The sequence below is a fragment of the Aureobasidium namibiae genome (assembly GCF_000721765.1).
Source record: "Aureobasidium namibiae CBS 147.97 unplaced genomic scaffold scaffold_11, whole genome shotgun sequence".
NCBI classification, from domain to species: Eukaryota; Fungi; Ascomycota; class Dothideomycetes; order Dothideales; family Saccotheciaceae; genus Aureobasidium; species Aureobasidium namibiae.
The window spans coordinates 818,568-845,942 of NW_013581198.1; the positions used below are offsets into that span (position 1 = coordinate 818,568).

Genomic DNA, 27,375 nt, shown 5'->3' on the forward strand with positions numbered 1-27,375 from the left:
GCTTGTGGCAGCACCCGAATCAGCAATCACTCACAAAGACTTTCTGGCTGTGGAATGCTCCAGGACTCACCAGTATTTGTCTGCATGGAGGCGTACTTTAGTATATGCAAGTGTCAGCCACGCGCGCGCGTGGCTGCGAATCCGGCGCGTATTGCTTTCTCCCAACGGCAATACCACAGAAACATTGCTGGATCGATGCGACATGTAAATTTTTGGCTTTATCGATATTTTCCTTCTCCTTCGAGGCCCCAATCGAGCTAATACTCATCGTTGTTCGCGGCAGCTAGTCGCTGTAGAATCTCACTGTTGTCCTGAGCGATCAAATTCGACAGCTACATCGTGGAAGTCGTTAGCTCTGTGGTTTTAATAACGGTCCTGAGTGTAGAGATGGGAAGGAAAGAAAGAGCAGAACATACCAAGCTTTGCTCATTAGCCAGTCTCTTCTCATTAGTCACGGCGCGAGCAGTCAGGCCTTTAACCATGCTGTGTACGAAAGCAAGTCTCCGAGCCCTTTGTGCAAGCGTCCTGTCTGGCGTCTTCTGTGCTGCAGCAAAGCTTTCGCACTCGACTCTCATGCGATCGACTGTGTCGACTGCCATTTGCGTCGTCTCTACCAGTTGAGTCGCGTGGCGTGATATCTCGAAGACGGCTGCGAGTTGTTCTTTCCGTCTTTTTGATGGTGGGTCATCTAGATCGACAATCCTGTCGTTCTCACTTGCGAGCTTCAAGACTGCCTATCAGATGTTAGCCTTGAAAAGTATGGTGGTCATCAGAACTTGATTTGACTTTACCTCTTCTATGCTTGCGACTGTGCCTTGGACGTGCCCAATACTCATATCGTATAGCATGGTCAGCTGCTCCAACAATGGTATATGCAATGCATAGGGCCCTTGCAAGTCCTGTAGCATTGTTGGCAAAGATTCCTGGAGTCCAACGATAACACTATCAGGCACATTGAAGCAGATCAAGATGTTCCGACTAGTAGAGGAAGAGGACAGAAAGCCCATCTCGGACCATTCGTAGGCAAGAGATCCGTGCGGAGAATCGTAATCGGGTAAGCCTTGGTTCTTGGGTGACTTTACGGCCATGCGGAAGTAGGTAGAGTAGGGCACTGTGGCTGGCGGGAGAGAGTACTCGCAGCCAAAGAAGCCATTGTGAAGTGAACACGTTCTCGACCAGAACAGCTGAGGCGTATACGGAAATCGCGTCATGACGGTTTCCCGAAGCTTGTTACGCTGATGGCTCTGAAAGAATTCAATCTCAGTGAAACTACAACAGCCGCTCGTTAGCGGTTGTTGACCTCATGCGTAATGGAACACCTACATAATGCATGCTTGCCTACACGTAGATCGCTGTCAAGCCTCAGTCAGCATTATTACTTGTTGGTGTACTACTTGGTGGTGGCCTACGTCCAACAACTCTCGGATAGATCGTGTCTCTACCGATGACCATTGGCGAGTCAAGCTGTCTTCAAACATCAATAGCTTACTCAGAGTACTTTTGACTGTGTGGTCTTACCATAGAACAGAGCATTTGCGTCCGGATTAGGGTCCGCAACTTGTGTATCTGACATAGTAGTCGATGTGCCCTGTTTCTGTGGCTACCCAAGACGATCAAACAGCGTGGAAATGGATATGGAAGCGAAAGACATGCGATGGTTTCCCACGCCAAGCCGAGGCGCGAGCGAGCCGAAGGATTGTCTTGCTCGAATCGTGGTCATCACGATACCTATATGCTGTCCTCTCGCGTGACGAGCAATGACAATCGAAGCGTACCTTGGACCAGGCGACCTAATATGGCCATCTCCGGCGCTTTTTTAAAAAAACGAAATAGCGTGCTTGAAACCCAGTTCGATAGGCAAGCTGGCACACGAGAGGTGCACGAGCTCCACGAGGCTTGCACGATGTGGGGAAGCTCTGACCATCTGGAGATGTGCTAAACTTATTTTCCTGTCATCACAAAATCAAAGGGCCCAAAGGAGCATCACAACCACTTTTTGTCATGAAATTTTGTTATTCGTTATACATCGTAGCAAGACATGCTATGGTTATGGCTTAGGTACCAGTTTGAATCAAGTATCCACCGTCCACAGGGATATTCTGTCCGTTCAAGTACTGATTAGCTGCAGCAAAGAGGATAGCCGCTGCCATGTCTTCCTCTCTGCCAGGTCTCTGCGAAGGCAAGTCTCCCTTGTGCTCCTTGGGAAGCTCGCTCTTCTGGTCGTCTTTGCTCTCACCAGTAGTCATCTCGGAGGGGAAGACACCAGGAGCGATGGCGTTGATACGGATCTTGAGGCCGGAGCTCTGGACCTCGGAGGAGAGCATCTTGTTCAGGTGAACAACAGCTCCCTTGGAAGCATTGTAGTTGAAGTGACCTTGAGAGATGCGAACAAGACCAGAGATAGAAGAGATGTTGATGATGGTACTGGACCAGCCATGCGTACGCTCAGTAGCCTTTTGGAGAAGAGGCAAGAAGGCAGTGCTGAGGAAGAAAGGTGCAATAACGTTTGTAGTGTAGAGGTTGCTCCAGTCCTCGAAGCTGGTATGACAGTCAGTAACGACACGCGATGAGGTGATATGACAGGATCTTACGTGTCCTCGTCGAAGAGGTTCTTCTTCATCTCCTCGGCGTTCTTGCCGTCGGGAGTGAGCTTGCCAGCGTCGATGCCGGCGTCTATTGATTGTCAGTTTTGGTTCAACCGGGAATTCGTGTGCTGACATACTGTTGATGAGGATATCAAGGAAGCCCTCCCTGTTCTCGATCTCCTTGACGAGCTTCTCAATCTCACTCTTCTTGGTGACGTCGCCAACAATGGGGATGATCTCGCCAGGGATTTCCTTTCCGTAAGTCTGTTGAACGGTCTTGAGCTTCTCCTCGGTACGGCCAACGATGTAGACCTTAGCACCGTTAACAGCGAGAGCTTGAGTGGCCTGTGAGAATGAGTATATTGCATCGTATCATCGCAAGTCGGCTGCAATAATTACCATCAGACCAATTCCGGAGCCACCACCAGTGACCAGGGCGACCTTGCCCTTGACGTCAAAGACGTTGCTGAGTTGAAAGTTACTGTTTGACATATTGATTCAAGTTGTGTTGAATTGTATACCTCAATGATGAAGGTGAGGAGACAGAAGGTATTTAAGCTCGACATATGATGATCTGTTTAGGGAAGTGACGAGTGACGTTTTGGTGACGATCCTTCCTCAAACTAGTGGGGCATCTTTCTCTGGTGATCAGGGTTCCGATCATCAACGATCATATATGCATAGTCTGACGAAAAGTGGATAACTTTTGATACTATGATATAGGTACGAATCACGCCTTCATTTGCTCAGGGATGTGGAGGGATTCGATGTATGTGCTACAACTTGTTCCTTCTAAGAAGCTCTCTCATCCTCCTTGGAGCAGGTACGGCGGTACAACATCCACCCTGTTCTCCTTCTTTGCTGACTGTGATTCTCTCTCCTGACGGCTTCAGTCATCACGTCGATCCTCCTTTGGAGAGAAACCTGACTCTGTAGAAACACCAACCGACCGACTGGCTCGGGGAACCGTGATGCTACCGGAGCTGTTGTTCTGCGCCATCAGTGAGAGGTGCTTTTGAACATACTATGTTTCCTTGTCAGGATCATGTGCCGCCGACTCGACATTGTGTAGAGCTCGTCTTTGCCTCAGGGAGGGCCAGTGGTGTAAGAGGATCCTCCATGTTCACCAATGATAGACTGCCTTTGATACAGAACTCGACCAGTTCACAGCTCTCCCAGGCTCATACACCATGCACTCCTGCCGCTAGCAGCGTCCGACTCTTTGACACCGTCGTCCAGAGCGGCCAATGCGGCACTGTGTCCCGGCTCTTGCGCCGATACCCTACTTGCCACATCTTGAGCATCCGGCATCTGTGTGTCCGCAGGTCCATTGACTTGAAGCGTATCATCGTTCGTCTTGACTTTCTTCAGCGTGGGCGCGGGGTCTGCGACGGCTTCGATCTGATCGTGTGAGCGCTTTGCTGCGAGAGTAGGCGAGTGCGGGATAGCGTTTTCGACAGCGGGTTCTGAGATGGAGATTTGGGTTGATTGAGCCATCGTGTCAGCGCCAATGGACTATTGTAGTTGGTGGTGTAGAGCGTGGAAATGCGAGACGGACGCGAACGGCCTTTGTCTCGCGTCGCGGACTTTAGTCCTGTCTATGACGAGTTGTTTGCTCAACAAGCAAACTGCTCTTGTGCTGACGATGCTGGTATCACCCTGATTCAATACAAACCACCGCGGCGACGACCATACCCACGTCTTTTTGCTCTAATGCACGTCGAGGCGAGGAGAGATATCCGTAGACCCACGGTTAGAGGTGTCATCAAGACAGACGCGGTCATACAAGTTATGTTCAATAGATATTGCTCATCGCTAAGGATATTCTCCTAAGTGACTATCGTTACACTGTAGACCTTGGGCCACGAAGGAGAGTTTAAATTGGATCAGAGATATGTCTATATTCAGAAAGACCGCTTTTATAGCAACAACGCCAAGAAGCCAACCGTGGATATCTAGCGACCAGAAGAACAACAAAAGCTATTGACAGTATAGTATAATGTACACACAGGAGAGAAGAACCACATGCCCTTAAATTATCCAATTTCATATCCACAAAAGAAATATTGGCGCGAGGAATGACCATATCGCCGGATTGGTGGCGAACAAGGCAGGTGCAGCTGCACCACTTTGTGTGGCACCAGCCTGAGCCACACTCGTGGCACTGTTAGCTGTGTCGGAAGCAGACGCCGACTCCCTGCTGTTGCTACTGCTGCTCTGTATCTTCTTGCCGCTTCCACTGCTAGAAGGTGAGATTGAAGGAGAAGCAGTAATGACAGATGATCCAACGGCCTGAGTAGGGTTCCATTTGGACGCGCTTTGTTCAGTATCAGAATCAGACTCAGATCCAGATCCGGATCCAGATCCAGTATTAGATCCAGATCCGCCTCCAAGGCCACTGAGGATGGCACCAGCCATGCCAGTGACCGAATCAGGGCCAACATGATGTCCAGAAAACACAATTGCTGTCGTCGCAGCACTTGCAGTCGATGTAACGGTTGATGCGTACTCCGCTGATGGCGAAGACTTGGCTGATTCATAGACCGCGGTGACACCAGTAGAAACTGGTCTTGTTGTCGTGCTAGGTGCACCAGTCTCAACGCTGGACGCTGGGCTAGCATCTCCGTCTCCGTTGACCCGACCTCCCCAATCAGCTGTTGGGGTAGCGAGCTCAGTGCCGGTGAGCATTGGTGTCAGCACTCTCGGTGGATCGTATGCTCCGCTCAGATTTGGATCTGCTCCGCATTTTGAATTGATCCAGGGCTGTTGCATGCTGATCAATCTTGGTGGCAGTAATATGACGGGGTGACAAGGGTCGTCGTGATACATTGCGTTCGCCGCGTTGATGGGATTATCGGGCCAATAAACGTATCCAGAAATCGCAGAGCAGTTCTGTCCTACTTCATCAAAGTCTACAGACTTTGGTGGAGGTTGTGTCGTTATCGCTGATCCCATCATCCTGTATGTCGAGCCTTCGGAGACATAGTCGGATTCAAGTTGTGTCAGAGTGGTGATGGGCCTGGCAGTTGTAATCTCCGAAGCGTCAAAGCCTATGGTCGTGCTGGTCCAGGCGTCTCCTACTTGGCCACATTTGTTGCTTGCGACCAAAGAACTAAAGGCCATGTACACACTTGGCGAAGTAAAGGTAAATCCTTGCGCGTCGACACTTGTACTAGGTTGGCCGGGAGCTGGTGCAGTTGGAGTTGCTTGATCTGGCCAGAAATAAAAGTCGATTGTGCCTGCTGTCATATAGCAGGAACTACAACATGGTGGCTTTGGCGTGTACGCGCGAATGGCATATTGTGTATCTGGTCAGAATTAGCACCATACACTATACGTATTTGGACGAGGCTTCATGCTTAAACCAGGCGCTAGACCTTGGACAGGTTCGTTCTACAAAGTGATATAGAGCCCGATAACCTGGTCTCATGGGAAAGGGGTGGATGAAAGCCTGAAGATAGTGGACAAGGGAGGAAGATGGAATCAAGGCAAACAGCGATGCGAGGTACTGAGATGAAGCAAGTCGGAAGGAAACAAAATAAGTGAAACCGGTCTCTATGGCACTTACACAAGAAAGTACTGGTCCAATAGGTTTGAGAGGTGACAGATCCCGTCAGATCTCCCAGAGAGTCAGTCGGTCCAAAACCTTCATACCAGGTCCACCTGCTAGTAGCAATCTCTGTACTCTGATATGTCGCGACGAAACTATTCAACTGAGCCGAGCAGAACTTCTCAAGAGAGGCGGACTTTCTCTTGGAATCATCAGCGTCGGCATCGGTTCCATTTTCGTCCCTCTCGGTCCCATTGGGGAAAGTCGGACTGGTGGCGACAACTTGGCCGATGAGAGCAGGCAACACCAACAAGGGCGACAGCGACAGCATCCCGCGCATTGATGGCTAAGAACAGAGCGGTCAAGGCGCTCGCGCGCGTCAGGTGGAGGTGAAAGCGTCCTTCCCCACTGAAACTGGGCACGTCGTTCGGTAGATTGGGTCCAGATCAGAGTGACTGTTGATTACGAGAAAGTGCCGTACGCTGGCGCGTTATGGCGTCGCGAATGGAAGACTCGGCCGAAAGAATGATGGCCACGCAGCGGGCCGAACTGGCGGAGGAGCGAGTCTGTCGATGAGTTGAAGCTGACAAGAGCAGCGAGTTGTGGTTGGAATGCGACGAGTTGGTGCCCTCTGTCGTGGCAAGTGTCGAAGAGAAAAGGTAACTTAGGGTCGAGACTGTTTCAATTCATGGGAACGGCGTCCAGATAAGATCCCCTTTCTAGCGTTGAAGCAAGCCGTGTTCCAAAGTTAAACCGTACGTCAATAGAGTCGAAGAAAAAGATGACGAGGCCTTTCCGCTCATTTGTGCTCTGCCAGCACTTTTGAACGACTGTCAAGATTCCGATCTCGGTTTACTAATACTTCTTGGATACTGAGTCTTGCGTGTCTCGAGAGAATCCAGTGATCTGATCTTTACCCTCTACATGAACTCGAGTAGCAGAAGTCGAGGCCATGGTCGAGTCAAGAGGGTGAGCATGGCGCACATGGCGTGTAGGACGAGAGATCAAGAGGATATATTGGGAATTGTCGAAAAAATGCTTCATCAACCAATACCAGCTCAGCTGGCTCATCTTCATTGGTCTAGTGGTCATGATTTCCGCTTGTCAAGAGTAATATCTCGTCAAGCGCGGGAGACCAGGGTTCGATTCCCTGATGGAGAGCACATCTTTTTCTTTTGGCCATCAATGATGGTGATGACTACCTTTTCGGTTTCTCGTTCCATCGACTGAGATGCAATTGTTCCCCATCTGTGTCATGAACCGGATGTTTGCTGGCCGTCTTGTTCCCGAGAAGGATTCGATACTAAACTATGAGTTGCTGATCACAATCCGTCATTAGATCAGTCAAAAGTGAAGATAAGGCCAGTTTAACCTACGAAACACTGCTCAAGTTGACTGGTGTCTCTGCACGATCACAATGAAATTGATCCCTACCTTCTTCCTCCGCACAAGCATACGAATACTGCTTTTACAATCATTTCTCGCCTGGCTATGGCTACACCTGGACAAGCTCCCTTTGTCAATTACAACCAATCTCGCCATAGGAAGCGCAATTGGCATGGTCGTCAACATTTTGAAGAACACTCTAGATGACAACCTTGGCTTCATCACACCTTGGGATACACCATATTTCCTGCCTATGCTTTTGGACGAATACATAATCACAACTATGCCCGATCTTGCCGTACTGCTAGGCGAATCTCCATGCTCGAAGCGTGTAGCGGGCACACATGCTGAGACTGGTATCTGCGAGCCTGAGTTGGCTTATGCTTGTCTACAGCATGCCACAGACTTCGAAGCCGGAAGGTTGAGTCTGGAGTTTGTGAGAGCTTGTAATGAGGATTATGGTGTTCCTGCAGACAAAGCTCGCAAGCATCACGAAAGATGCCATGCAAAGAGCGAGCATTCCGACGTACTGGGTATACGTGCTTGCACACGGGCAAAAGAGCAGATTGAGAAAAACAAGGAGGTTTGCTTTTACTTGCCACCATTGATTGACTGCACGATACAATACTCAAAATGGGAAGATTTGGGTATACTGCTCAGGTCCGCTGGATATCGTGGGGATGAGCATCTTGAGCAAGGAGTCTGCGAGAAAAGAGTGCTAGGAGATACGTATATTGATGATCGGTTCAGAGGTCTGAAGGTGAAAGGCTAGATGGATCTAGCCTGGAGAAAACCTCCTTGATCTCCTCGGGGGGACTGCTAGCTTTCTGCTTGAGGATTCCCAATCGAGGGCTCCAGGCGAGCCTATGCAAGAGTTCATTGAGTCGCCCTGCTACGTAGAAGCGTACCCTCCTCACCTGTAGAATGTTATGTCCCGCATAGTCATATGATGCCTGACGCAATCGCCTAGCTGAATGCCATTCTTATGATATATTCATATACCTCTTCAATCATCCTCTCAAAGCTCTCTTGACCCTCTTGAACTCCATACCCTCTCTTGGCTCTGCAGTCTTCCACACGACCACGCCTGCACCTGCAAACAGCAGAAAGAACTCGCAGCCAAAACCTCTCGAATACACGAGAAGTGAGCTCAGAACCGTAATGCCGAAGAAGAGGCGGATGTCTGTTGTGTACGAGGTAGAGGTAGTGCGTGTTACGTAGGTGAAGAGAGGTATTCGGTAGGGAGCATCGGTCGCCGGAGGAGCGAGCGAGGGCGGCGGTGACGCGGACTCATGATCCATTGCGAGCGAGGAGGACGAGCGAGATAAGATCGAGGGGTCGACGTGAAGGGGTCGAGTGTCTCGCTGTCGCGCAGCGGAGTAAACACTTCGAATCGTAAACACCGCCTAAAGCCGTACTACCACCGGAGCACCCCTCTATCCGAAGACAACGGCAACCCACGCTGGTTGCATCTCAAATATGTTAATTCTCCGAGAGTAAGGTTTCTAGACCATCATCACTATCTACCTGACATTTCTCTCTATCACGTCGTCTTCCGGCCCATCACCAAATCTCAACTCAGCAAGACCATCATGGTGCTAGAAGCCGGCTATCCAAACACGACAGGCTTCCGCAAAGTCGTCAAAGCAACAATACTCGTAAAAAAGAAGCCAGGCCTGAGCGATGCAGACTTTGTATCACACTACAACAAAAAGCACGCAGAAATGGCCAAAGGAGTGTTGGTCAAGCACGGGTGTATAACATATAGTCTCGTAAGCACATGATCTCCTGTCCTTCAATCAACCACAGCTAATGTAGGCTATGAACAGACATACCATCTGCAACGTGACAGAAATATCATGCAAGATATGCTCAAAGGGAAAGCGAATCTTCTGCCGTATGATGCCATCTGCACATTTGTGTTTGGTGATTACATGTCTTTTGCACGCTTCATGTATGATCCGGCTAGCAAAGCTTTGACGGGCGATCATGACAACTTTATGGTCGAGGAGGAGATGAAGATGATGGTCGGAGATGAGTATATGGTAATTGAGGACGGGAAGGTGGTCTCGTGAGACGGCGCTGTCCTCGGGAGGAGAGGAATCTAAGAACCACAAGAGCATAACGTTGCGTAGCAGAATCATGATAGAATGTTGTGATCGGACGGGTTCGAGTCAAAGGGGGATGGAGCATCAAGGGGCATGACAAGCATATAAAGCGTTTATTTCTTTTTGCGTATGTTCGAGAACTGTACTTGTGCGCGACATCTCTAGAGGTAACCTGGAATGTCCATGTCAGTATACCGACAGTGCTGAAGAAGTATCATCGGAATAAGATCTCACCCTTGCGTCCAGTCTGGAAGAACATTCTGACGATAAAGACCTGCATACCAGCCATGGCGACCATCATCAAGCTCTCAATGATGGAGAAGTTGAAGATTCTCTGCTCGGTGCTTCTGACGGTAGAGAAGTTTCTGTTCTCGCGGGTTCTGAAGTATTTCTGTTGGCGGGTGATTGTGCTGAGCTGGCCGCTGAGCTTGAGGACCGAGTTCTCGAGGGCTGAAGTCTGCTCAATGTTGGCGCCCTGCTTGGAGGGAATGCTGGCGGCGCGGGGCTCGTTCTCGATGGAGATCTCGAAGTCGATCATCTTGTCGGCGAAAGTGCTGATGCTGTTGTCGAAGCAGAAACGGTACTCGCCGGCCTCGTTGGCGGTGAAGACAAAGTCGCCCTGGCGCTCCTTGGTGCCGTCGAGGATGGTCTTTTCTCTGCCGGGCTCTGAGCTGGGTCCGTGGACTGCGTAGTCGACTGTGACGGCGTGTTAAACTTGGGTAAATCGTGAGACGAGCGGGGATGATCATGTACCATCGAAGGAGCCACCGGATTGAACCTGAATGTCGCATTAGCACGCGTGAGGTCTGACTGGATGGATAAGACGTACAGCAAAGTAGAAGGCGACCTTTGCGCCCTTCTGCTCAATGTGCGAGTAGAAACACTCCTTTCCATTGGGAGGAAGCTTGTATGTCAGAGCTGTCGCCGACACAAAGGACGTTAGGAAGCCCAGGAGGCCGAGCAGGGCGAATAGAGGTGCCATGTCGGACAAGTTTGCGACAGAGCAATGCGGTATGCGACAGCAAAGATGTTGTTGTTCAGATGTTGCTCCTCATGAGCTTTACGGGACACGCTTCAGGGATGCGCCGAGCACAGACCCCCTCAAACCAATCCTGGGGCTGTTCGACCTTCTCCTTTATGCACCCCATCCACCCCTTCGACCTTTCGTCAGTCTATACATTGGTCTCGGATTGAGCTGGAGACATCTCCTCAATTCCCTGAGACTTTGATGGAAGCTGTCTCCACAGCACAGCAGAAAACATGTCATACCCATTTAGTTGTTGATGAAGAGTGACTTCAACCACATTGGCCACAACTGATAGACGCCTTTTGTCATCTAACATGGCTCTTAGCCCGTCACTAGATACTCAAGAATACTGCAGGACCTCCGTCGTGATATCTTAACCAGTCTCTGGCCTATTGATCGCCTGTTCAACCAAGCTTTGCCACAATCCTTCAATAGTGGAGCCACATCCAGACCGTTTTCCTAACACGATTCTACAACTTGCGACAACACACATACATACCCAGCAATTCGATCTCTTCGACTTTCGAAAACCACAAGCAATCATGACATCTCCCGCCTTGCCCAAATTCTATCCTTCCATCGACACGACCAAGTACCACCTCTGCCAAACCTACGAAGATGTAAAGCACTTCGCTCAACATCACGAGAACCCCAATACAATACTCGGCCCTCTTGATTCTGGAATTGGCTTCTTCGCTGGTGAATCCTTGACCGGGCCGAAAGACACTCTGCTTGCAATTTGCGGTCCTGCAGCCATTGACGAGATCCTGCCCAAGTTCGAGGAGGTCAAGAAGCTGGAGGACCAAGACGGTCGGACGGAGGAGGAAAAGGATGCAGAGGCCTGGGAGGGTGTAAGGAGACTTGAGAGGTTTCAGAAGGGCATCAATGAAGGAAAGAAGAAAGAAGACTGGGATGGCGATCTTGGAGAGTGGAAGGAGAAGGCCGATTTGGGGGCTGAGTAGGTTGATCTAACGTTCATGGAGCATTTCCGCCTTCACACTGCTCTCCTGGAGCCCTTCCACCCATCTCCTTGACCCTTTCCAGCTTGATTATTCTTTCGTAGGACTCCTATCGCACATCCATGACGAACCACTCGATGATGGAAGGTGCTATGATATGACTAACCTTATCACGTGCCCGGTGACTGAATTTGGAGCTTGCGGTGATTCGGAACACTTTGCTAACACGACATTTCCCTCTTTTCTATAACTTGCAAACACAAGAACTCACACCATATTGCTTACATAATAGCCACCGAATTGAGACTGCTGTATATCTACCGCATAACCTACCTTGTTGCCATGACTGGGAAGAAAATAGCCCCAAAGACACAGCCAAAGAAATCTGCGAAAGGCTGCAGAAGGACCCAACAGCAAAAACACGAGGACTTGTCCGGAGAGGTTTCACAGCCATCAGACGAATTGATTCACGAAAGAAGTATCAACCCATCGTCTGCCATGGGTCGAGAGAGACACAACAAGAAGAGCGTTCGTCCACCCCTCCTCTTTCATCGCGAGTACGAGGAACCTCATGGCTATCTCAGCCAGTGGTTCATCTCGTCATTCACACATCCTTTGACGAATCATACATACAACTGCGCAGAGCAATACATGATGCATCAGAAAGCAGTCTCTCGCGGCGATCAAGCAACGGCTGCAGACATCCTCAGAACTCCATATCCCAAAGAGCAGAAAGACCTCGGTCGGGGTATCGCCGATTGGGATGATGCCGCGTGGGATGAAATTAAAGAGAAAGTTGTCGAAGAAGGAAGTTATCTGAAGTTCTCGCAGAATAAGGAGTTGAGGGACAGGTTGTTGACGACCGGGGATAGGGAGCTGGTGGAGGCGAGTGCAAGTGATCGAGTCTGGGGCGTTGGATTCAATGCCAAATCAGCGTTGTCGAAGAGAGAAGAGTGGGGTGCGAATCTGTTGGGCAAGTGCTTGATGAAGGCTAGAGAGAGGATCAGGAAGGAAGAGGAAGAGGGAAGGTCCACAAGATAAAGAGAGACAAGAAATCGGATTTAGGCCAACTAAGCCCCGATTCCTCATATAACTGCCTTTGATCGACCTCTGCTTTTGCCTAGATGATATATTGATAAAGGGCGTTAGTAGAGGTCGTAAATAGAGAAGGTGCCGCTCAATAAAACTCGTATACTAGAGGCATAATGAAGGTCTTAGTCCGTTTTGCATGGAATAATTCTCGACCGCGGCGAATACAACGACTATCAGAGGGTTCAAGCCTATCTCAATTTCAGATCCTTTCCGTTCAAGCACCGTAAAGTCTCACTTACGAAAAACCCTCTTTCGGGACTTTTCGAATTGCTATGCTCGACAGTCGCAGAGCGTTAATCCGACTACGATGGCAACAAGAACGCATTGCTCGAATCCAATGGAGAGCGTGCGAAAACCAAGCCCACCACGCCTTGACTCTCTACGAAGGGTAAGAGTTCTGGCGCAAGAAAGTGAAGATAGCGAAGATCAACAAGAACGCCGACGAGGTTAGCCATTTGGACGTTGATGCCTGATTCCAGACTGGAGATGAACATGAGGCTAAAGCCAAGGATGAGTATGGAGGCGAAGATGAGGACGGACATTCGATCAAGGCTCGGATTGCCTTCTTGTTGAAGCGAAGGTCAAGTCCTTACACTCATCAAGGGCTTGGAAGGTGTCTTTTGCAGGCAGGTACAATAGGAAGCAGAACCAGGTACTTAGTCCAATCCTCCCATAAGCCGTTGGCAATCATTTTAAAGTGCAAATTCACATTCTTCCTGCACGCCGAGTACCTCTCGCTCATCAGCTTAACTTTCGCAAGTCAGCCACCGAGAGTAAGCTTGTGACATGCGTAAAGCTGATCATTGCCAGACTTATCCGAGCAATATCAAAGTGACTCGATCTTATGCGATACCTGTTGTTGCCCTCTTGAGCCACATCAACATTGTTGCAAGAAGGTTCGATTGAAGTTGTTGAAGAAGGCGCGTTTTTGACAGGTTTGCACAGACCAGGCGTTTGTTCGAACACGACCTTGATTTGTACTCTTCCCCCCCCTCTTCTCCCTCTGATACCATCATGTCCTCAAGTGATGACAGACGATCTAAAGCTCTCGGTCTATCATGACCATGGTCTTATGATGTCCCCGGCTATCAATACTTTCACTCGATGACAATTTGTGTCGACAACGCGCCGGCACCGACCAAATTCTTCCTACGTGATGGCCACTGTCTTTATCTCGATCGATATGGGATTGTCATAGCGGATCTACTCCTGACTCGTCTGTCCTCGAGGAGACTTGGCCACTGAAGGATGCCTTTGCCCCACTGTCTTTGCGGTGAGCATGCAGAAAACCGGGCTATGAAGCGCCTTCTCAGGCCCCAGCCACCACGGCTGACTTGCATATATTAATCTCGAACTGAATTTCAAAAAGCATCTGAGACCGCCTCAACTCACTTCCATCAACGCGAAAAGATATGTCGAGTTCATATATGCAAATGCCAGCCGATCGTAAACCACGATCCAATGCAATTGTTGAGGCTCTCGTTTACGGTATGGTCAAAAGTGTACCGCCCGGAGATCAGGTCGTACTGACATGTTTATTCTCTGGACAGATTCATCGAGCAAGACATGGCGGATGATTGAATTGCCCATACTTGATCTGCTAGAGGTATCGCAACTTTTGGATTTGTAACCGACGTTATCTGACACAAATCAGAACAAAGAGATAATAACTTGTGTGATGTGGGAGCTTCAATCTACTATGGCATACATCTGTATCAATGCTGACCAGTTGAAGCTTCTCGAGCATACAACGTTTCCTCGACGATGTGCCACTACGGAAGGAGCTATGCAAGTACTTCCCAAGCATACCACGAATGTTCTGGAACAAGACTTGTGTCCAGCACAACGGCTTCTTCGGAACGAAAGTATCAGAAACTCCTTCCAACACCACTTTCAAGCCTGTTCTTTCCGGAGTGGAGACGTGGTTTCGTATGATTGTCAAAACCATCCAAGCAACGCCGAAGAATGTCGATTTTACGCAATACCAGTGGTACGAAATGTCTTTCATCTCTATGTTCAGCAAAGAGCGAGACATGCTGCTGTGCTTCGACACGCCTAGATCCCTGGCCTGGGATATGCTCAACGTGCTGTCGGACGAGGACGACAAGGACATCGTTACTGGACCCTATGGTTTACACCAACTGCTGCTCGAACAGCTGATGGTAACGTACGACGAGAGTGTCTGGGACATTGCAAGGATCATGAGAAACAACGAGAAGAGCAAAGGAGTATGCACTGCACCTCGGCAAATATCCCACAAGCTCCAGCTGACAAAGCCTGCCACGATACAGCCCATGGGAAACACAGATTTACACTACTTTCTCAAGCTGTATGAAGATTCCAGACATACCGTTCACTCGATCGAAGCAACCCAGGAAGCAACCAAAGTCGTCGAGTGCATCGCTCAGCAGTGTCAAATTCTAGCTTCACGATCATCTCCACACCGAGAGATTCTCTCATCACGAGCCGACATGTTGAAGTTCCATCACACAATGATGCAAGGCTTTCTAGCCAGAGCAGTGTCAAACGACAGACGCATGGGCAACGAGCAAAACCTGGTGACTACAAATTCACTTTTTCTAGCCAGTATATCAAAAGAAGAAACCCACTAACCAATTCACGAAAAAAACAGACATCGAACCTCATGACCCAACTCGACGCAAAAACAAACGTCGACATTGCAATGGCCACAAAAGACGACGGTGCCGCTATGAAGACAATCGCCATCGTCACAATGTTATTCCTACCCGCGACTTTCGTTTCTGCTCTGCTAGGGATGAATTTCTTCAATTTCGACCCAGACGAGCATGGAGGACACATGACGTATTCCCACGATTTGTGGATCTATTTCGTTGTCTCTGTCGTGTTGACATTGGGGTTGTTTGCGCTGTGGTGGGTTTGGCAGAGGTTGAGGCAGAAAAAATTGGCGAGTTCGAGATTGGAGCAGAGTAATGCTATGGAGAATGCTTATGCGGTGTTACAAAAGACTTGACGGGAGGCGGCTGAAGATGAAGTGTGTGTGTGTGTGTAAAAAATATGATATATACACGAAAGATATGTACCTGAATAAACTACAGGATAGAATGAAACAAAACGCCAAAATCCCTCATGCTTTGACCCCAAGTTCTAATTCTGTCCTTGAGGTTTCTTGACCTTCTTGACAGGATGCAACAGCATACCAGGCAAACACATCTTGCCATCTCCACCCACCATCCCAATCCCTCTGATCTCCTTGCCTTCCTCCTCATCCTGCTTGCCTCCCCAACTGCCCAAACCAGCATCCTCAGCTTCCCAGCCCAACCACCGCCAGAACAGCGTCCTGGGGAAGTCGGTAGCGTAATACCACGACCACGTCTTGAAGTTGACTTCGCGGTCGTGGGCATATGCAGAGTCGAATTGTTGGGACCAGCGAGCAGGGATACCGGCATCGGCGTTGAAAATGGCATCGGCGTACCACGCAGGCCAGTGGTGAGAGGACCAGATCGGGTGGGGAGCGTAGACGGCTTTGAGACCGTGGTGGAGGGCAACAGTCGCCGGCCACATCTCTGCTTGCATGGAGCGACCCTCGAGGTTCTCAACGTGCATGGCATGTAGCATTCTCTTGCTGAAGCGGGCCAAGGTATTGATGAAGACGCGTCTGGGGATAGTCTCGAAACTCTCGTGGTAGAAACCTTCGGCTGCTCCGTTTTCTGCTGTGAAGATGGGACGAATTCCCGGAGTGAAGTTCCAGATTTTGTGCCGGTAGGACCATTGTGTGTCGTTGGGGTCCCAGATTGGTTGGAGTGTGATGAGGTCGGCTTCTTCGTCCACGCCCCAGGAAAAGTCGTCGTCCTCCTGCCTAGTAGGTGGCTCTGGGCCGAGAGGGATCTGAGTCGCGGCATAAGGCAGAGCGCCCCACACAGGCGTCATATTACCCTTGCTTGTCGCATTGGCAATGGCTCCATCAGTATCGGCAAGGTAAGATTGGTAGTCTCCGTGGGCTTCCGGCAGGTAGAAACGAGCGTTTCTCTCCCAGAGATGCTTTCTGGGCATCTTCTGAGCAAAGTAGCTGACTTGTTCGAGGAAATGATAAGGGTTGCCTGTGTACCTAGCATCAGTCTCCCAGTTCCAGATGTAGTCGAACTCAGGGTGAGTCTTTGAGAACCACTGCAAAGGCATGAATTGCATCCAGTAGACTTGCCAATCGCCAACCTTGGGATACCACTCTTCGCATACTTTCTCGGTCCAGAGAACGGAGATATGGCGCAGTTCGGCGGGAACGACTTGGTGGAGGACGCTGTTGTATGTCTCTTCGTTGTCGTAAATGTCGGCGTCGCGTTGCTTGACGTTCACAAAGAGATAGACTTGGTACTCTCCACCGCTGAGAAGGGAAGTCTCGGTGACCAGCGAGCGAATGGCTTGGAGGTCGTTCTCAGTGTATGCGTATCCTTCCCAGGTGCGAATCAGGATCGCAGTACGGTGGTGAGGTTTGGGACCGGATGAGGGCTTAGCCTCCTTGTGGTCGTCTTCCTTGGGCATTGTCCTGCTGGGCCTGAGCTGCATGGAGCTACGCTGGTGTTCGCCATATCGCTCCTTGTTCTTGCTCAGACACTCGTTCTGGAGCTGACCCCAGTTGACAGACTCCCAATCGGGAGCATCCTTGGACACGCTGTCGTAGGGAGAGTAGCGCGACTCGCGGTCGAAGCAAGAATGGATATCGATGCCCAAATCATGGCCAACACTGATGTTGGGGAAGTTTTGTGGGAGTTGTGGCCAGGCCTTGATCAAGTCTTCCGGGCTCTTGTCTAGTGTCTGGCCGCGAGGGCCTCTGCAGGAAGCGTACTCGCCTGCCCATTGTTTCTTGTATTCTGAGGATTGGTAGTCGGGGTAGGGGTTGTAGACGGAGGCGTTAAGACCCATCTTCTGGAGCTGCTTGACGCCGTTGGACGCGTAGTAATCGACGTTCCTGGATGTACGTTAGTTGAAGTTTGACACATATTAGTATAGCTGCATACATGGGAAGACCCTCCCAGCGGTTCGGGTCGTAGTCCTTGTCGACATAATCGCCGTAGCCAGGCCAATGGCCACCCTTTTCTGGGCGGTTCCATTGGATGAACTCTTTGATCTTTGCTTGCAGCTCCTTGTACGATGCATGTACGAAAGGTGTGATTTTGGCCAAAGATGATGTCTTGGACGCAGATGTGCTGACTGACTTGGACGTCGATGTGGTGGACGAGTGTGAAGCCTTGGTGGGAATGCTTGTGACTTGGACCTTCTCCTCGTACTCTTCTTCCTTTGGTGGTGGTGGCGGCGCTGGCTGGACCTTGTCCTGCTCAGGCTTGTATTCTTGCCATGGCTCGGTCAATGCTGAGCCCTCCTTGAAGCTGCTGCTTCCGGTCGATATGTCTTGGGGTGGTCTGGCGTTACCGAATGTTGGAAGATCGTATTTAGGGAGGTACTCGGAATATGTCGAATTGCGCACAAGCACGACGATTGCCAGGAAGACGAGGACTGTCAAGATGGCTAGTCGCCTCGGCGATCCAAAGGGTGAAAGCAGCATGTTCGCTGCGGAATGCGAGCAGAGGCGGCTGCTCTGCCTGACTGTAGTTGGAGTGTGAGATGCTCAAGTCGCTGACGAGCTGTTGATTATCAAGGTTACACGCGATGCAATGATTTTCGTAAATTCATGAGGGGACATGCAGCACGACAAAAACACAAGCAATCCAGAAACACCATGGGCACATGAGCCCCTTATCACTTCTGCCGTTTGCCATATGCTTCAACTCTTCCCCTGAGTTCATGCCGTCGCCCGTCAACGTTTTCCACCGGTCGCTCGCCAAGTCTCCACCCATCCCTCTCCCCTGGAGCTTGTATACCCAAACCTAACCCACGACGCTTCCGCCGCGATTCCTGGCCCTTTTCTTTTTTAGTCCGACTAGCTACAGTTCTCCTCACGAACATCTATTCTTCTTTCTCGCCGTCTGATAGCTCATATTCGTTGCTCTTCCACGTACGTATGATAGACGACCAGGTTGCTCGCCCCAGCTGTTTCAGAATCTGCTCATCACTGCTCATCATCTGCAACCGTCCTCGACCTTCGAGGCTGTGCAACTCATGCCTTTGATTCTGAAATGTCACTCTCATCGGACCTCCTCTAGCATACCGCTTTTTGACGAGATGTAGTACAAACAACTCCAACAATTTGTCCGCAGCTCATGCCTCCATCTTTTTGGGGTCATGTCATTGTTCCCCACTTCTTTTGACCCCAAAACCCATGTAGCTATCGATAAGGGCATGACATACATAACTACAGCTATATCCATCATGAGTATCCTTCCTACTTGAATCGAGACCTCTAGGATTTCCCCAACTATCTCTGAACAAGTCTCTCTCTCGAACGTGCAATCATGTCCTCTACCCTCTTTCCCGGTGTGGCTCTCGTTACGGGTGCATCTTCCGGTAAGAAGACCCTCCACCTCATTCCCACCTACTCTGCATACCAACGAAAACCCCAACAGGCATCGGCAAAGCAACAGCAACAGCATTCGCCCAAGAAGGCTGCACCCGCATCGTCCTCGCCGACATCTCCTCAGTCTCTCTAACCGCCACCACCTCCTCTCTATCCCAACTCTTCCCTTCCGTCCATTTCCTCGCAGTCATCACCGACATTTCCTTACCCTCCTCGGTCCGCGATCTCTTCCGCAAAACCCTCGATGAATTCAAACGTCTGGACTACGCGGTAAACTGCGCAGGTGTATTGGGCACTGCAAAAAAGTCTCATGAAATGACTTTGGAGGAATTCGATCAGATTGTTAATGTAGATTATCGCGGTTCGTGGCTGTGTTCGAGGGAAGAGTTGAAGATCATGGTTAATCAAGATCCGTTGCCGACGACTAATGGAAGGCACGGGAATAGAGGTATTGTGGTCAATGTGGCCAGTCAATTGGGTATTGTGGCTAGGCCTCAAGCACGTAAGTTTTACTCTACAGCATCATTTTATCAAATACTAGAGGTGAGGATGCTGATAAGATTCACGAAGCGGCATACTGTTCGGCCAAGGCAGCTATCATTGGTCTCACCAAATCAGACGCTTTGGACTACTCCGCACATAACATCAGAGTCAACTGCGTGTGCCCTGGCGTCATCGAGACACCACTCATCAACGACGAGGTCAGGAAAGCAATCTCGATTGCTCCCATGAACAGAGCTGGCACGCCCGAAGAGATAGCCGACTGCATCCTTTTCCTTTGCTCACCCAAATCTTCTTTTGTTCAGGGTGCTGCCTTGGTCGCTGATGGTGGATACACCATCAATTAGAGGAACAAGCATCAATGAATGCTGATAATGATTGTTTTTGTCATTTGACCTGTCTCGAGGTTGCAAGTCTATCTTTTGCTCCTAGCTTCTCAAAGGCTGAGTCTTCATCTCCCGAACATCAGACGGTCCTGAACAGCCCACATCTCTGCGGTCTGATGACCGAAGATGGCAAGCTCTTTGATGCTGCTTGCTTTAAAACACTTGTTATTGCCCCAGCTGAATGGTCTGCCCCACAATGCGGGATATGTCTAATTCCACTTTTGCACGACGGTACCACCACGCTTAAGCTCGGGCAGATCTTCCAGCTTGGCGCTCTTGTCTTCCAGATCCTTGTTGGGGAAGGTGGTCATGAGAGTGAAAGCCCTGCTCTGGCTGGCAGTACTGCTGGCCATGACAAAGTTGTAGATGTCACCGACTGTGTGGCTTGTGTTGAAACGTGAGACCAGGCGTGCGCCATCACCAAGACGGATCTGAAGTTGTACGGTGGGCTGTGCCTCATCAATATCGACCTTTGGTGCTGACGACGCAGCTGTCGAGGATGTGGATGATGTAGCTGCAGCGGCAGGTGCAGGTGTAGAGCCAGAGGGACCAGGAGCAGGGGAGCCTAGACGCTGACCGGAGCCACCGAAAGGCTTGTACTTTTGCTTGGGTTGAACGTACTTCTCATCCTTGTGAGGGTCGAGTTGGAGGTCAACTTCCTGGCCTGGTTGAACCCCAAGCAGAGCGAGAGGAGCACGGCCTTGGTTGATCAAGGCAAGAACAGGGGCGTTTCGGGGGTCGTCAAAGCGGTGCAACTCTCCGTCATCGATACTGAAGCCATCCTGCCAGAGATGCAGGGTACGACTCACGCGAGGAAGCGAGGATCTGGCGTTGGTGGGCGCAGCGGCGGCAGTAGGATCTTCGATTACACGCGAGGGAGCATCGTCGCCTCCAAGAGTTTGGGCGCGGCCTGAGAAGGCGCTCGACTGTGCAGGTGCTTCCTCCTCATCGTCGTCAACGGGACGGTCGCGGTTTCTGGTTGAGAGTCAGTTGAATTAACAAAGAGGGTGTCGAGTACAACGTACTCTCTAGCTTGGTTCATGATGTTGCGGAAGTGATCCTGAGGGCGTCTGTTGGGGTCCTGGACAGCCAGACCGGACTTCTCGCCTCCAGCGAAAAAGTCCTGCTGAGGATCTTGATCCGAGTGGTCGTCATCGCCCTCGTCGTTCTGAAGGTCACGGAATGTGCGAACCATGTTGGACTGGGTGTGTGAAGGACGGCTGGCCGAGGTGGACTGGTTTGTGGCAGAAGTTGTCGAAGGCAGGGATGGCGCGGCGGCGGCTTCTGTCGAGTCGTCGCTGTCTTCGGCAGGAGCGTCTTGGGATGCGAAGTAGAGAGTGACGGCTTGTTCCAGGTTCCAGTCGGATGCAGTGAGAGCGGTTTGTGCCTGGATTGATGTCTCGTGAGAAGGTGATGACTGGAAGGAAAGATAGAAAGGTGTCGAAGGTGAACAGAAGACTGGTGACGGATGTGGGGTAGGGTTCGTTCCAGACTTACGGTTGCGGGCGATGCTCCAGTGATGCCACTGAACTGAGCGATGAGATCTTCGTTAGTTGAATCCATGATGATATCTGATGATGTGTGCAAGAATTCCAAGTGATTCGTTCTTTCGATTATGTTTCTGGTTTCATGAGACAGAGAGCAAGACCATCAACCAACGAACGCCTTGGCCCGCACGTCATGCTCACAACGGATCCCCTCAAGCATGTGCTTCTGGTCATAGCTTCATGAGCCCGCCTTCCATTATCAACCCTCTTACGCGACTCTTCTACTCGTACATTTCACACTGACATCTGACCAGCGTCAAGTTGAGCAATGCCTTTCATCCGCACGAATACCGCTACTACTTCACATCTGGTCAGTTGCGATGGTGCCAGGACTACGCACTGGCAAACTCCTGGCTCCGGCAACAGCGTCTTGGAGATTCAGACATACCCAGATTCTTCCAAAGTCACAAAGGCTCAACGTGCCCAGCTAGGTAGGTATCCTCAGGAGATTCGTGATCGTATTTAGAAAGCTAACGAAATGCGGACCCGCCCACCCATTGGCATTGGCATCAAGAAGAGTATTTCACTGTCACACAAGGGTGCGTTTTATATCACCTTAGCTATGTGCCGAAGTCTGTAACATGACAGTGTCTTACTGAGAACGACTGGAAGATTTTGACTCACAGACTTTGGCACCTAGGAAGCCTTCATCCAATACCCATGATCGAAGCTGACTGTAGACAGAACCTTTATCTTCACGCTCAACGGCAAAGAGACCAAGATTTCTGCGACGGATCCCAACCCCAGGATATCAATCACCCCTGGTGCACCTCACACCTTCACTCCAGATCCATCGCACAGAGGCCCTTGCGTTATCGAGATCTCGGCCGAGACATCTCCCCTATCGTCAGAAACCACAGCCACTGATCTGGGCATTAGCGAGCGATTCTTCCGCAACCTCTACTCTTATCTCGAAGATTGCAGTCGGCAGAACACCTCTCCCAGTCTTCCTCAACTTTTGTTGTTCCTAGACTCGGCCGAAGTGAGTTTGGGTTGGAGTGTTGGACCGACATGGTTGATGCAGTATTTGAGCTACGGACTCGGAGTTGTAGTCGGTCGCTGGATTGGCGGAGGCCTGTTGGGCTACAAGGGCTCGTACCCAGAGTACTACAACCCTGCGCTCAACGAGACCAAGAAGGCAAAGTGAGTACTCTCTTCGAACGCGCTATTGTTCCTAAAACAACTGTGCATTCTTGCGTCCGATGTTGCTCTGTGTGTAGCACGGGAAGAAGTGCAGAGCGGATGGCCTCAGATGATGGCCTGCGTGCCCTTCGACCGGCCGACTTCCATTTTGGCTGTGCGAGCGCCGAACTGGATCTATGGCTGTCGTCAGTATATCGATTGTATCACGCTAAAGAACACTTACTGCCCGCTTTTTCTCTGCCGCCACAGTTTTCATCCCAAGTTTCCAGGCGAGGCATCGCAATACCTTCTTCGCAGGCTCCAGATGACCAGTCTCGCTGTTCAGATCTTCCGTACTCTCACCAAATCCGCAACGCTCCCACACCGGAGCGTTGACTGCCCACCTCACAAGATCTTCGTCCAGAAACGGAAATCTTGTCTCCCTTGCCCAATTGGACAATACACGATCATCGCGACCAAGATTGCGTTTTCCCAGCCTGTCAACATCGAGGTCGAGCTCATCTTTGAGTCCGGAGAAACCATGACGACGGAAAGCAGTATCATGTCGAGTGTAGCCACCAAACAACTCATCGGCACCTAGACCAGAGAGCAAGACCTTTGCCTCAGATGTATACTGGACCGGCTCTTCAGACCCCGGAGATGTTAGCCCTCGGCCTCGTGAAGCAAAGTAGAGGGCAGAAGCGATGCTCAAATCCATCTCAGTATTGTGAGGGTGAATCAAACTGATAACCTCTGGTTTATGAGCGAGAAACTCCGCGTACGAAATGTCTATCGCGACGAATCTCCACAATCGGCCAGGACAGATGGCTTGGAGTTCGGCGAACGAGGCGCGTCCGGTGATACGATCCGGGCAGAGTTCGAAAGGTGACCAAGGTTCGTTAGGGTCTGCATTTGCAGGCCGACGATGTACTCGAGGATTCTCAAAGGCAACGTTGAGTAGATCAACCGGCTGTGTAGGATCGAGTATATCATGTGAGAGTCGCGCCAGAAGTGTGCAATCCAAGCCACCAGAAAAGAGAATAGCAAGATTCGCTGCAGGGGAAGATGGCTCAGAACGTGAGCAGGCGGGGATGTGGGAAACACGTAGTCTCAAGGAATCACGCAGCAAGGACTCGATCTTGGCAACAGAAGGAGATGAAGTGCTAAGCGGAGAGGCAGACGATGCAGGTGCTTGAGATGTAGAGACAATAGTGTTCGAGGAGGAGAGATAAGGAAAGCGGGTGGGTGTGAAGGGCTCGTTCTTCTGAGCAGAAGCATAGAAGGACTTGAGATGAAGCGAGTAGATACCGTCGGCTTCTACTTCGTGCCATGCTTGATCTTGTTGGCCGGAGATGGTAGAGAGGATAAAATTACCATTTTCATCGACGCGATACATCAAGGAGCGGCGTCCGAGAGGATCCCTACCAAAGAAGAGGGTATCTGAGTGATGATCATAGTAGACAAATGCATATGGACCGGTGATGAGATGCAATGCCCGCTGCACAGTTCTAGTTGGGGAAGCAGAAGCATCGCCATGTGAAGCTTTAATTCGGCTTGCGATGGTTGTGAAAACGACATCCGAATCGTTGCCTGAGATGGGCTCGCCACCACACTTCCAGGCCTCGCCATTCCAACAGAGGAAAGCATCAGGGTAATCTAGATGCTGTACAGGTTGAACAACAGTATGGTGGCCTCGCAGGGCGAGAACGGTACTGAAACAGGTCAGATAAACATTTTCAGATTTCTGTCTTAGCTCTCTCGAAGAGTCAGGACCTCGTTTCTCCAGGAGCAGGCAGTGTCTCTTGGTGGGGACCAGGTGTTCGGTAGCACTGACGGAACAAAAGATGCCGCACATGGTGTTGGGATATAGCAATGCAGCTAAATGGTTGGTAGAGGGCTGGCAGAAGGAAGGCGCCAAGGCGAGCGTCATGCTCGTGCGGCTTCATGTCTCAGGGCCCCTCGCCATCCGCGCTCAAGGAGCTCGAGGACTCGGACTTTTTGCATCTGCAAGGAACATAGCTAATATCTAATACCTGTCTGTTTTTTCCATCGTCTACTTGCGCATATTCGGCACGCATATCGCATCTGTCCATCTGGACACTTGGACAAATTTGAGAGATTGCTGCATTCGTAAGCTGCCGATTCGCTTTCGTTGGCTCGCTGTCAGCACTGGAATGCAACAGAGCAGCTAGAGAGAAGACGACATTATGAGCACAGAGAAAGAGAAGAATGTCTTGATCGACCTCGGCATTCCATCAGAACCTTCTCAACCCACTACATACCCTACAAGCTCGCCGACAACGACGACGTCGCCGCCAACAACAAACAATGACTTGGCGGAAAAGACTCAAGATTTGGACCTAAGCGAGAAGACACAAGAGCTGGACCCGAATGAAAGGCAGCCAGAGCTGGACCTGGATGAGAAGGAACCAGAGCCGGTACAAGGCCAAGTCAACAAGGAGAAAGAAAAGGAAAGAGCTCTGTCACCAACACCTCCACCGCCGCCCCCGAAAGACGACAAGTTCCTGCACCAGCAGTATGCTCAAGACGAAGATTTGGCCAACATCATGGCCGAGATGGACGACGATGTGGCAGACCCCGCCTTGCAAAAGATCATGTCGCCTCGCCTTGACATGACACAGCTGCCCACGCGCACCTCGAGCCTGGACCCCTCGCCCTCACCGAGCGCAATGACCTCTCCAAAGCTACAGCGTATGCAATCTCGCGACAGTTACGTCTTCAGCCCTGCCGCTGCTCGACCGGGCTCCATCTCTGGCGTCAGCATCCAACAGCCCGACCATACCGATTCTCCGCGTCCCGCATCCTCCATCTTCCAACCCCCGCCGCCCTCTCCCGACCCAGAGCCCGCTCTCCCCTTCGACTTTCACCGCTTTCTCGAACAGCTCCGTCACCGCACAGCCGATCCTGTCGCTCGCTTCCTAAGATCGTTCCTCAATGAGTTTGGCAAGAAACAATGGGCTGTTCATGAGCAGGTCAAGATCATTTCCGACTTTCTCGAATTTATCTCAAAAAAGATGGCACAATGCGAGGTCTGGAGGACAGTCAGTGACGCCGAGTTTGACAATGCTAGGGAGGGCATGGAGAAGCTGGTCATGAACAGACTGTACTCGCAGACTTTCTCACCTGCTATTCCAGCCGTCCCAGCCCAAGAAGTCAGCTCTCCCACGAAAAAGCGTTTCCGCCATCAGGCACATTCACCCCATGGTCCAGGCAGGAGAGGCCAGCATCAGGAAGATGTAGAAAGAGATGAGGTGATTGCACAAAAGATACGAATCTACGGCTGGATCCGAGAGGAACATCTTGACATCGCCCCCATCACCGACAAAGGCCGCCGTTTCCTGGTGCTTGCACAGCAAGAGCTGCTCAAGATCGGCTCATACCGCGCCCCTCGCGACAAGGTCATCTGCATTCTCAACACTTGCAAAGTCATCTTTGGCTTCCTGAAAAACAACAAGAGTGATCAGTCTGCTGATGCTTTCGTCCCGCTTCTTATCTACACCGTCCTCCGCGCCAACCCTGAACATCTCGTCAGCAACGTCCAATACATCTTACGCTTCCGGAATCAGGACAAGCTGGGAGGTGAAGCTGGATATTACATTTCCTCCTTGATGGGCGTCGTCACATTCATCGAGAACCTTGATCGTACCAATCTGACCATCACCGACGAGGAGTTTGAGAAGAATGTCGAAGCCGCTGTGAGCCAAATCGCCGAAGGCCACAAAGCAGACGAGGACGAAGCCTCGACACACGACAGAGTTGCCTCGAGTTCTTCACACTCGACGCATCCTCAATTCAACGAGAAGAGCAGCCTGAGCAGACCAGAAGTAAACACTAGGAACAGCACCGAAGGCGAACGAACGCCTCTGCACAGAGGAGGCAGCACGAGGTCCAGAAACTCTGCTGGTGAATCCGAGGACGATAACGCGGCAGTGACAGGGCTCCTGCGCACGATACAGAAGCCGTTGTCCACCATTGGACGCATGTTCAGCGACGAAGGTCAGACCTCATCTTCATCTCCCCGTCAACTTGCCACACCGCAACCCAACTCTACGCCCAGATTATCACCTGGTCTTCCGCCGCTGCCGCAGCAACGCAACAGTGCCGAAGATGTTCGCAGACTGCGCAGTCCCGAGCGAAGTCAAGTCGACCGAGCGAGGAGCTTCGAGTCCAGTCGTGGTCGCAGCTCCCAAGACTCCGCTGCAAGACAGGCGAGCACTGATATGGCAGAAGCACAGAGGATCCAAGCGCAGGAACATCAAGTTGTTGTTGAGTAAGTCCGACGACGCCTAGCCGCAAGATGTTTCACTGACACGTTACCCAGGACGTTACAAGGCATGTTCCCAGATTTGGACCGCGAGGTAATCAGTGATGTTGTGAGGATGAAGGAAGGGCGGGTAGGCTCTGCCGTGGACGCTTGTCTTGCATTGAATGGTTGATAGCCCTATTGCCATCAACTCGAAATCAACCTCAATAGTTGTAACAACCGCAAACACTGAGCTTGGCCATTAGCTCGAAGCTTCCACGAGACTACAAGACAGCAAACAACCCGTTGGTGGACATTGTAACTTGCCGCATCAGATGGTTCGATGATAACGTCGCCTGTGTATAGAGCAGGGTCATCCCGTCGCAAACATGCATGACGT

General features: G+C 50.8%; 16 protein-coding genes across 16 annotated transcripts; 7 read left to right on the forward strand and 9 right to left on the reverse strand.

Moving 5' to 3' along the window:
* Positions 1-257: 257 nt before the first annotated feature.
* On the reverse strand, positions 258-1,211 carry M436DRAFT_83120 (uncharacterized protein; the record flags this gene model as incomplete). The annotated part of the gene is made up of 3 exons (XM_013570997.1): positions 258-332; positions 417-734; positions 792-1,211. The coding sequence occupies 3 exons, from the start codon at positions 1,209-1,211 to the stop codon at positions 258-260; spliced, it is 813 nt and encodes a 270-aa protein (XP_013426451.1).
* An 843-nt stretch (positions 1,212-2,054) lies between these two features.
* M436DRAFT_65000 (NAD(P)-binding protein) lies at positions 2,055-3,077 on the reverse strand (the record flags this gene model as incomplete). Its single annotated transcript, XM_013570895.1, has 4 exons — positions 2,055-2,538; positions 2,592-2,673; positions 2,723-2,930; positions 2,985-3,077. The coding sequence occupies 4 exons, from the start codon at positions 3,075-3,077 to the stop codon at positions 2,055-2,057; spliced, it is 867 nt and encodes a 288-aa protein (XP_013426349.1).
* A 672-nt stretch (positions 3,078-3,749) lies between these two features.
* M436DRAFT_83122 (uncharacterized protein) lies at positions 3,750-4,082 on the reverse strand (the record flags this gene model as incomplete). Its single annotated transcript, XM_013570998.1, has 1 exon — positions 3,750-4,082. One exon carries the CDS (start codon positions 4,080-4,082, stop codon positions 3,750-3,752), a length of 333 nt encoding a protein of 110 aa, XP_013426452.1.
* Positions 4,083-4,631: 549 nt separating this feature from the next.
* Positions 4,632-6,475, reverse strand: M436DRAFT_65002 (uncharacterized protein; the record flags this gene model as incomplete). Its single annotated transcript, XM_013570896.1, has 2 exons — positions 4,632-5,893; positions 6,154-6,475. The coding sequence occupies 2 exons, from the start codon at positions 6,473-6,475 to the stop codon at positions 4,632-4,634; spliced, it is 1,584 nt and encodes a 527-aa protein (XP_013426350.1).
* A 1,077-nt stretch (positions 6,476-7,552) lies between these two features.
* Positions 7,553-8,293, forward strand: M436DRAFT_83124 (uncharacterized protein; the record flags this gene model as incomplete). Its single annotated transcript, XM_013570999.1, has 1 exon — positions 7,553-8,293. One exon carries the CDS (start codon positions 7,553-7,555, stop codon positions 8,291-8,293), a length of 741 nt encoding a protein of 246 aa, XP_013426453.1.
* A 238-nt stretch (positions 8,294-8,531) lies between these two features.
* M436DRAFT_49147 (uncharacterized protein) lies at positions 8,532-8,822 on the reverse strand (the record flags this gene model as incomplete). The annotated part of the gene is made up of 1 exon (XM_013570680.1): positions 8,532-8,822. One exon carries the CDS (start codon positions 8,820-8,822, stop codon positions 8,532-8,534), a length of 291 nt encoding a protein of 96 aa, XP_013426134.1.
* Positions 8,823-9,113: 291 nt separating this feature from the next.
* On the forward strand, positions 9,114-9,596 carry M436DRAFT_49125 (uncharacterized protein; the record flags this gene model as incomplete). Its single annotated transcript, XM_013570676.1, has 2 exons — positions 9,114-9,293; positions 9,351-9,596. 2 exons carry the CDS (start codon positions 9,114-9,116, stop codon positions 9,594-9,596), a joined length of 426 nt encoding a protein of 141 aa, XP_013426130.1.
* A 194-nt stretch (positions 9,597-9,790) lies between these two features.
* Positions 9,791-10,611, reverse strand: M436DRAFT_83125 (supernatant protein factor, C-terminal domain-containing protein; the record flags this gene model as incomplete). The annotated part of the gene is made up of 4 exons (XM_013571000.1): positions 9,791-9,801; positions 9,864-10,325; positions 10,383-10,407; positions 10,459-10,611. 4 exons carry the CDS (start codon positions 10,609-10,611, stop codon positions 9,791-9,793), a joined length of 651 nt encoding a protein of 216 aa, XP_013426454.1.
* A 1,502-nt stretch (positions 10,612-12,113) lies between these two features.
* Positions 12,114-12,656, forward strand: M436DRAFT_49019 (DUF1768-domain-containing protein; the record flags this gene model as incomplete). Its single annotated transcript, XM_013570651.1, has 1 exon — positions 12,114-12,656. One exon carries the CDS (start codon positions 12,114-12,116, stop codon positions 12,654-12,656), a length of 543 nt encoding a protein of 180 aa, XP_013426105.1.
* A 1,865-nt stretch (positions 12,657-14,521) lies between these two features.
* M436DRAFT_49800 (uncharacterized protein) lies at positions 14,522-15,699 on the forward strand (the record flags this gene model as incomplete). The annotated part of the gene is made up of 3 exons (XM_013570809.1): positions 14,522-14,935; positions 14,999-15,265; positions 15,340-15,699. 3 exons carry the CDS (start codon positions 14,522-14,524, stop codon positions 15,697-15,699), a joined length of 1,041 nt encoding a protein of 346 aa, XP_013426263.1.
* Positions 15,700-15,851: 152 nt separating this feature from the next.
* Positions 15,852-17,802, reverse strand: M436DRAFT_16653 (uncharacterized protein; the record flags this gene model as incomplete). Its single annotated transcript, XM_013570628.1, has 2 exons — positions 15,852-17,652; positions 17,702-17,802. Coding segments are annotated over 2 exons (1,902 nt in total), but the record flags the coding sequence as incomplete, so codon positions are not given.
* Positions 17,803-19,093: 1,291 nt separating this feature from the next.
* Positions 19,094-20,003, forward strand: M436DRAFT_49263 (oxidoreductase; the record flags this gene model as incomplete). Its single annotated transcript, XM_013570709.1, has 3 exons — positions 19,094-19,145; positions 19,205-19,657; positions 19,726-20,003. 3 exons carry the CDS (start codon positions 19,094-19,096, stop codon positions 20,001-20,003), a joined length of 783 nt encoding a protein of 260 aa, XP_013426163.1.
* Positions 20,004-20,251: 248 nt separating this feature from the next.
* On the reverse strand, positions 20,252-21,605 carry M436DRAFT_49605 (SEP-domain-containing protein; the record flags this gene model as incomplete). Its single annotated transcript, XM_013570771.1, has 3 exons — positions 20,252-21,017; positions 21,068-21,429; positions 21,540-21,605. The coding sequence occupies 3 exons, from the start codon at positions 21,603-21,605 to the stop codon at positions 20,252-20,254; spliced, it is 1,194 nt and encodes a 397-aa protein (XP_013426225.1).
* Positions 21,606-21,857: 252 nt separating this feature from the next.
* Positions 21,858-22,736, forward strand: M436DRAFT_73953 (uncharacterized protein; the record flags this gene model as incomplete). Its single annotated transcript, XM_013571001.1, has 3 exons — positions 21,858-22,020; positions 22,104-22,128; positions 22,274-22,736. 3 exons carry the CDS (start codon positions 21,858-21,860, stop codon positions 22,734-22,736), a joined length of 651 nt encoding a protein of 216 aa, XP_013426455.1.
* Positions 22,737-22,837: 101 nt separating this feature from the next.
* M436DRAFT_73954 (uncharacterized protein) lies at positions 22,838-24,566 on the reverse strand (the record flags this gene model as incomplete). The annotated part of the gene is made up of 2 exons (XM_013571002.1): positions 22,838-22,906; positions 22,956-24,566. The coding sequence occupies 2 exons, from the start codon at positions 24,564-24,566 to the stop codon at positions 22,838-22,840; spliced, it is 1,680 nt and encodes a 559-aa protein (XP_013426456.1).
* Positions 24,567-25,263: 697 nt separating this feature from the next.
* Positions 25,264-27,159, forward strand: M436DRAFT_16856 (uncharacterized protein; the record flags this gene model as incomplete). The annotated part of the gene is made up of 3 exons (XM_013570630.1): positions 25,264-26,869; positions 26,924-27,002; positions 27,054-27,159. Coding segments are annotated over 3 exons (1,791 nt in total), but the record flags the coding sequence as incomplete, so codon positions are not given.
* Positions 27,160-27,375: the final 216 nt, after the last annotated feature.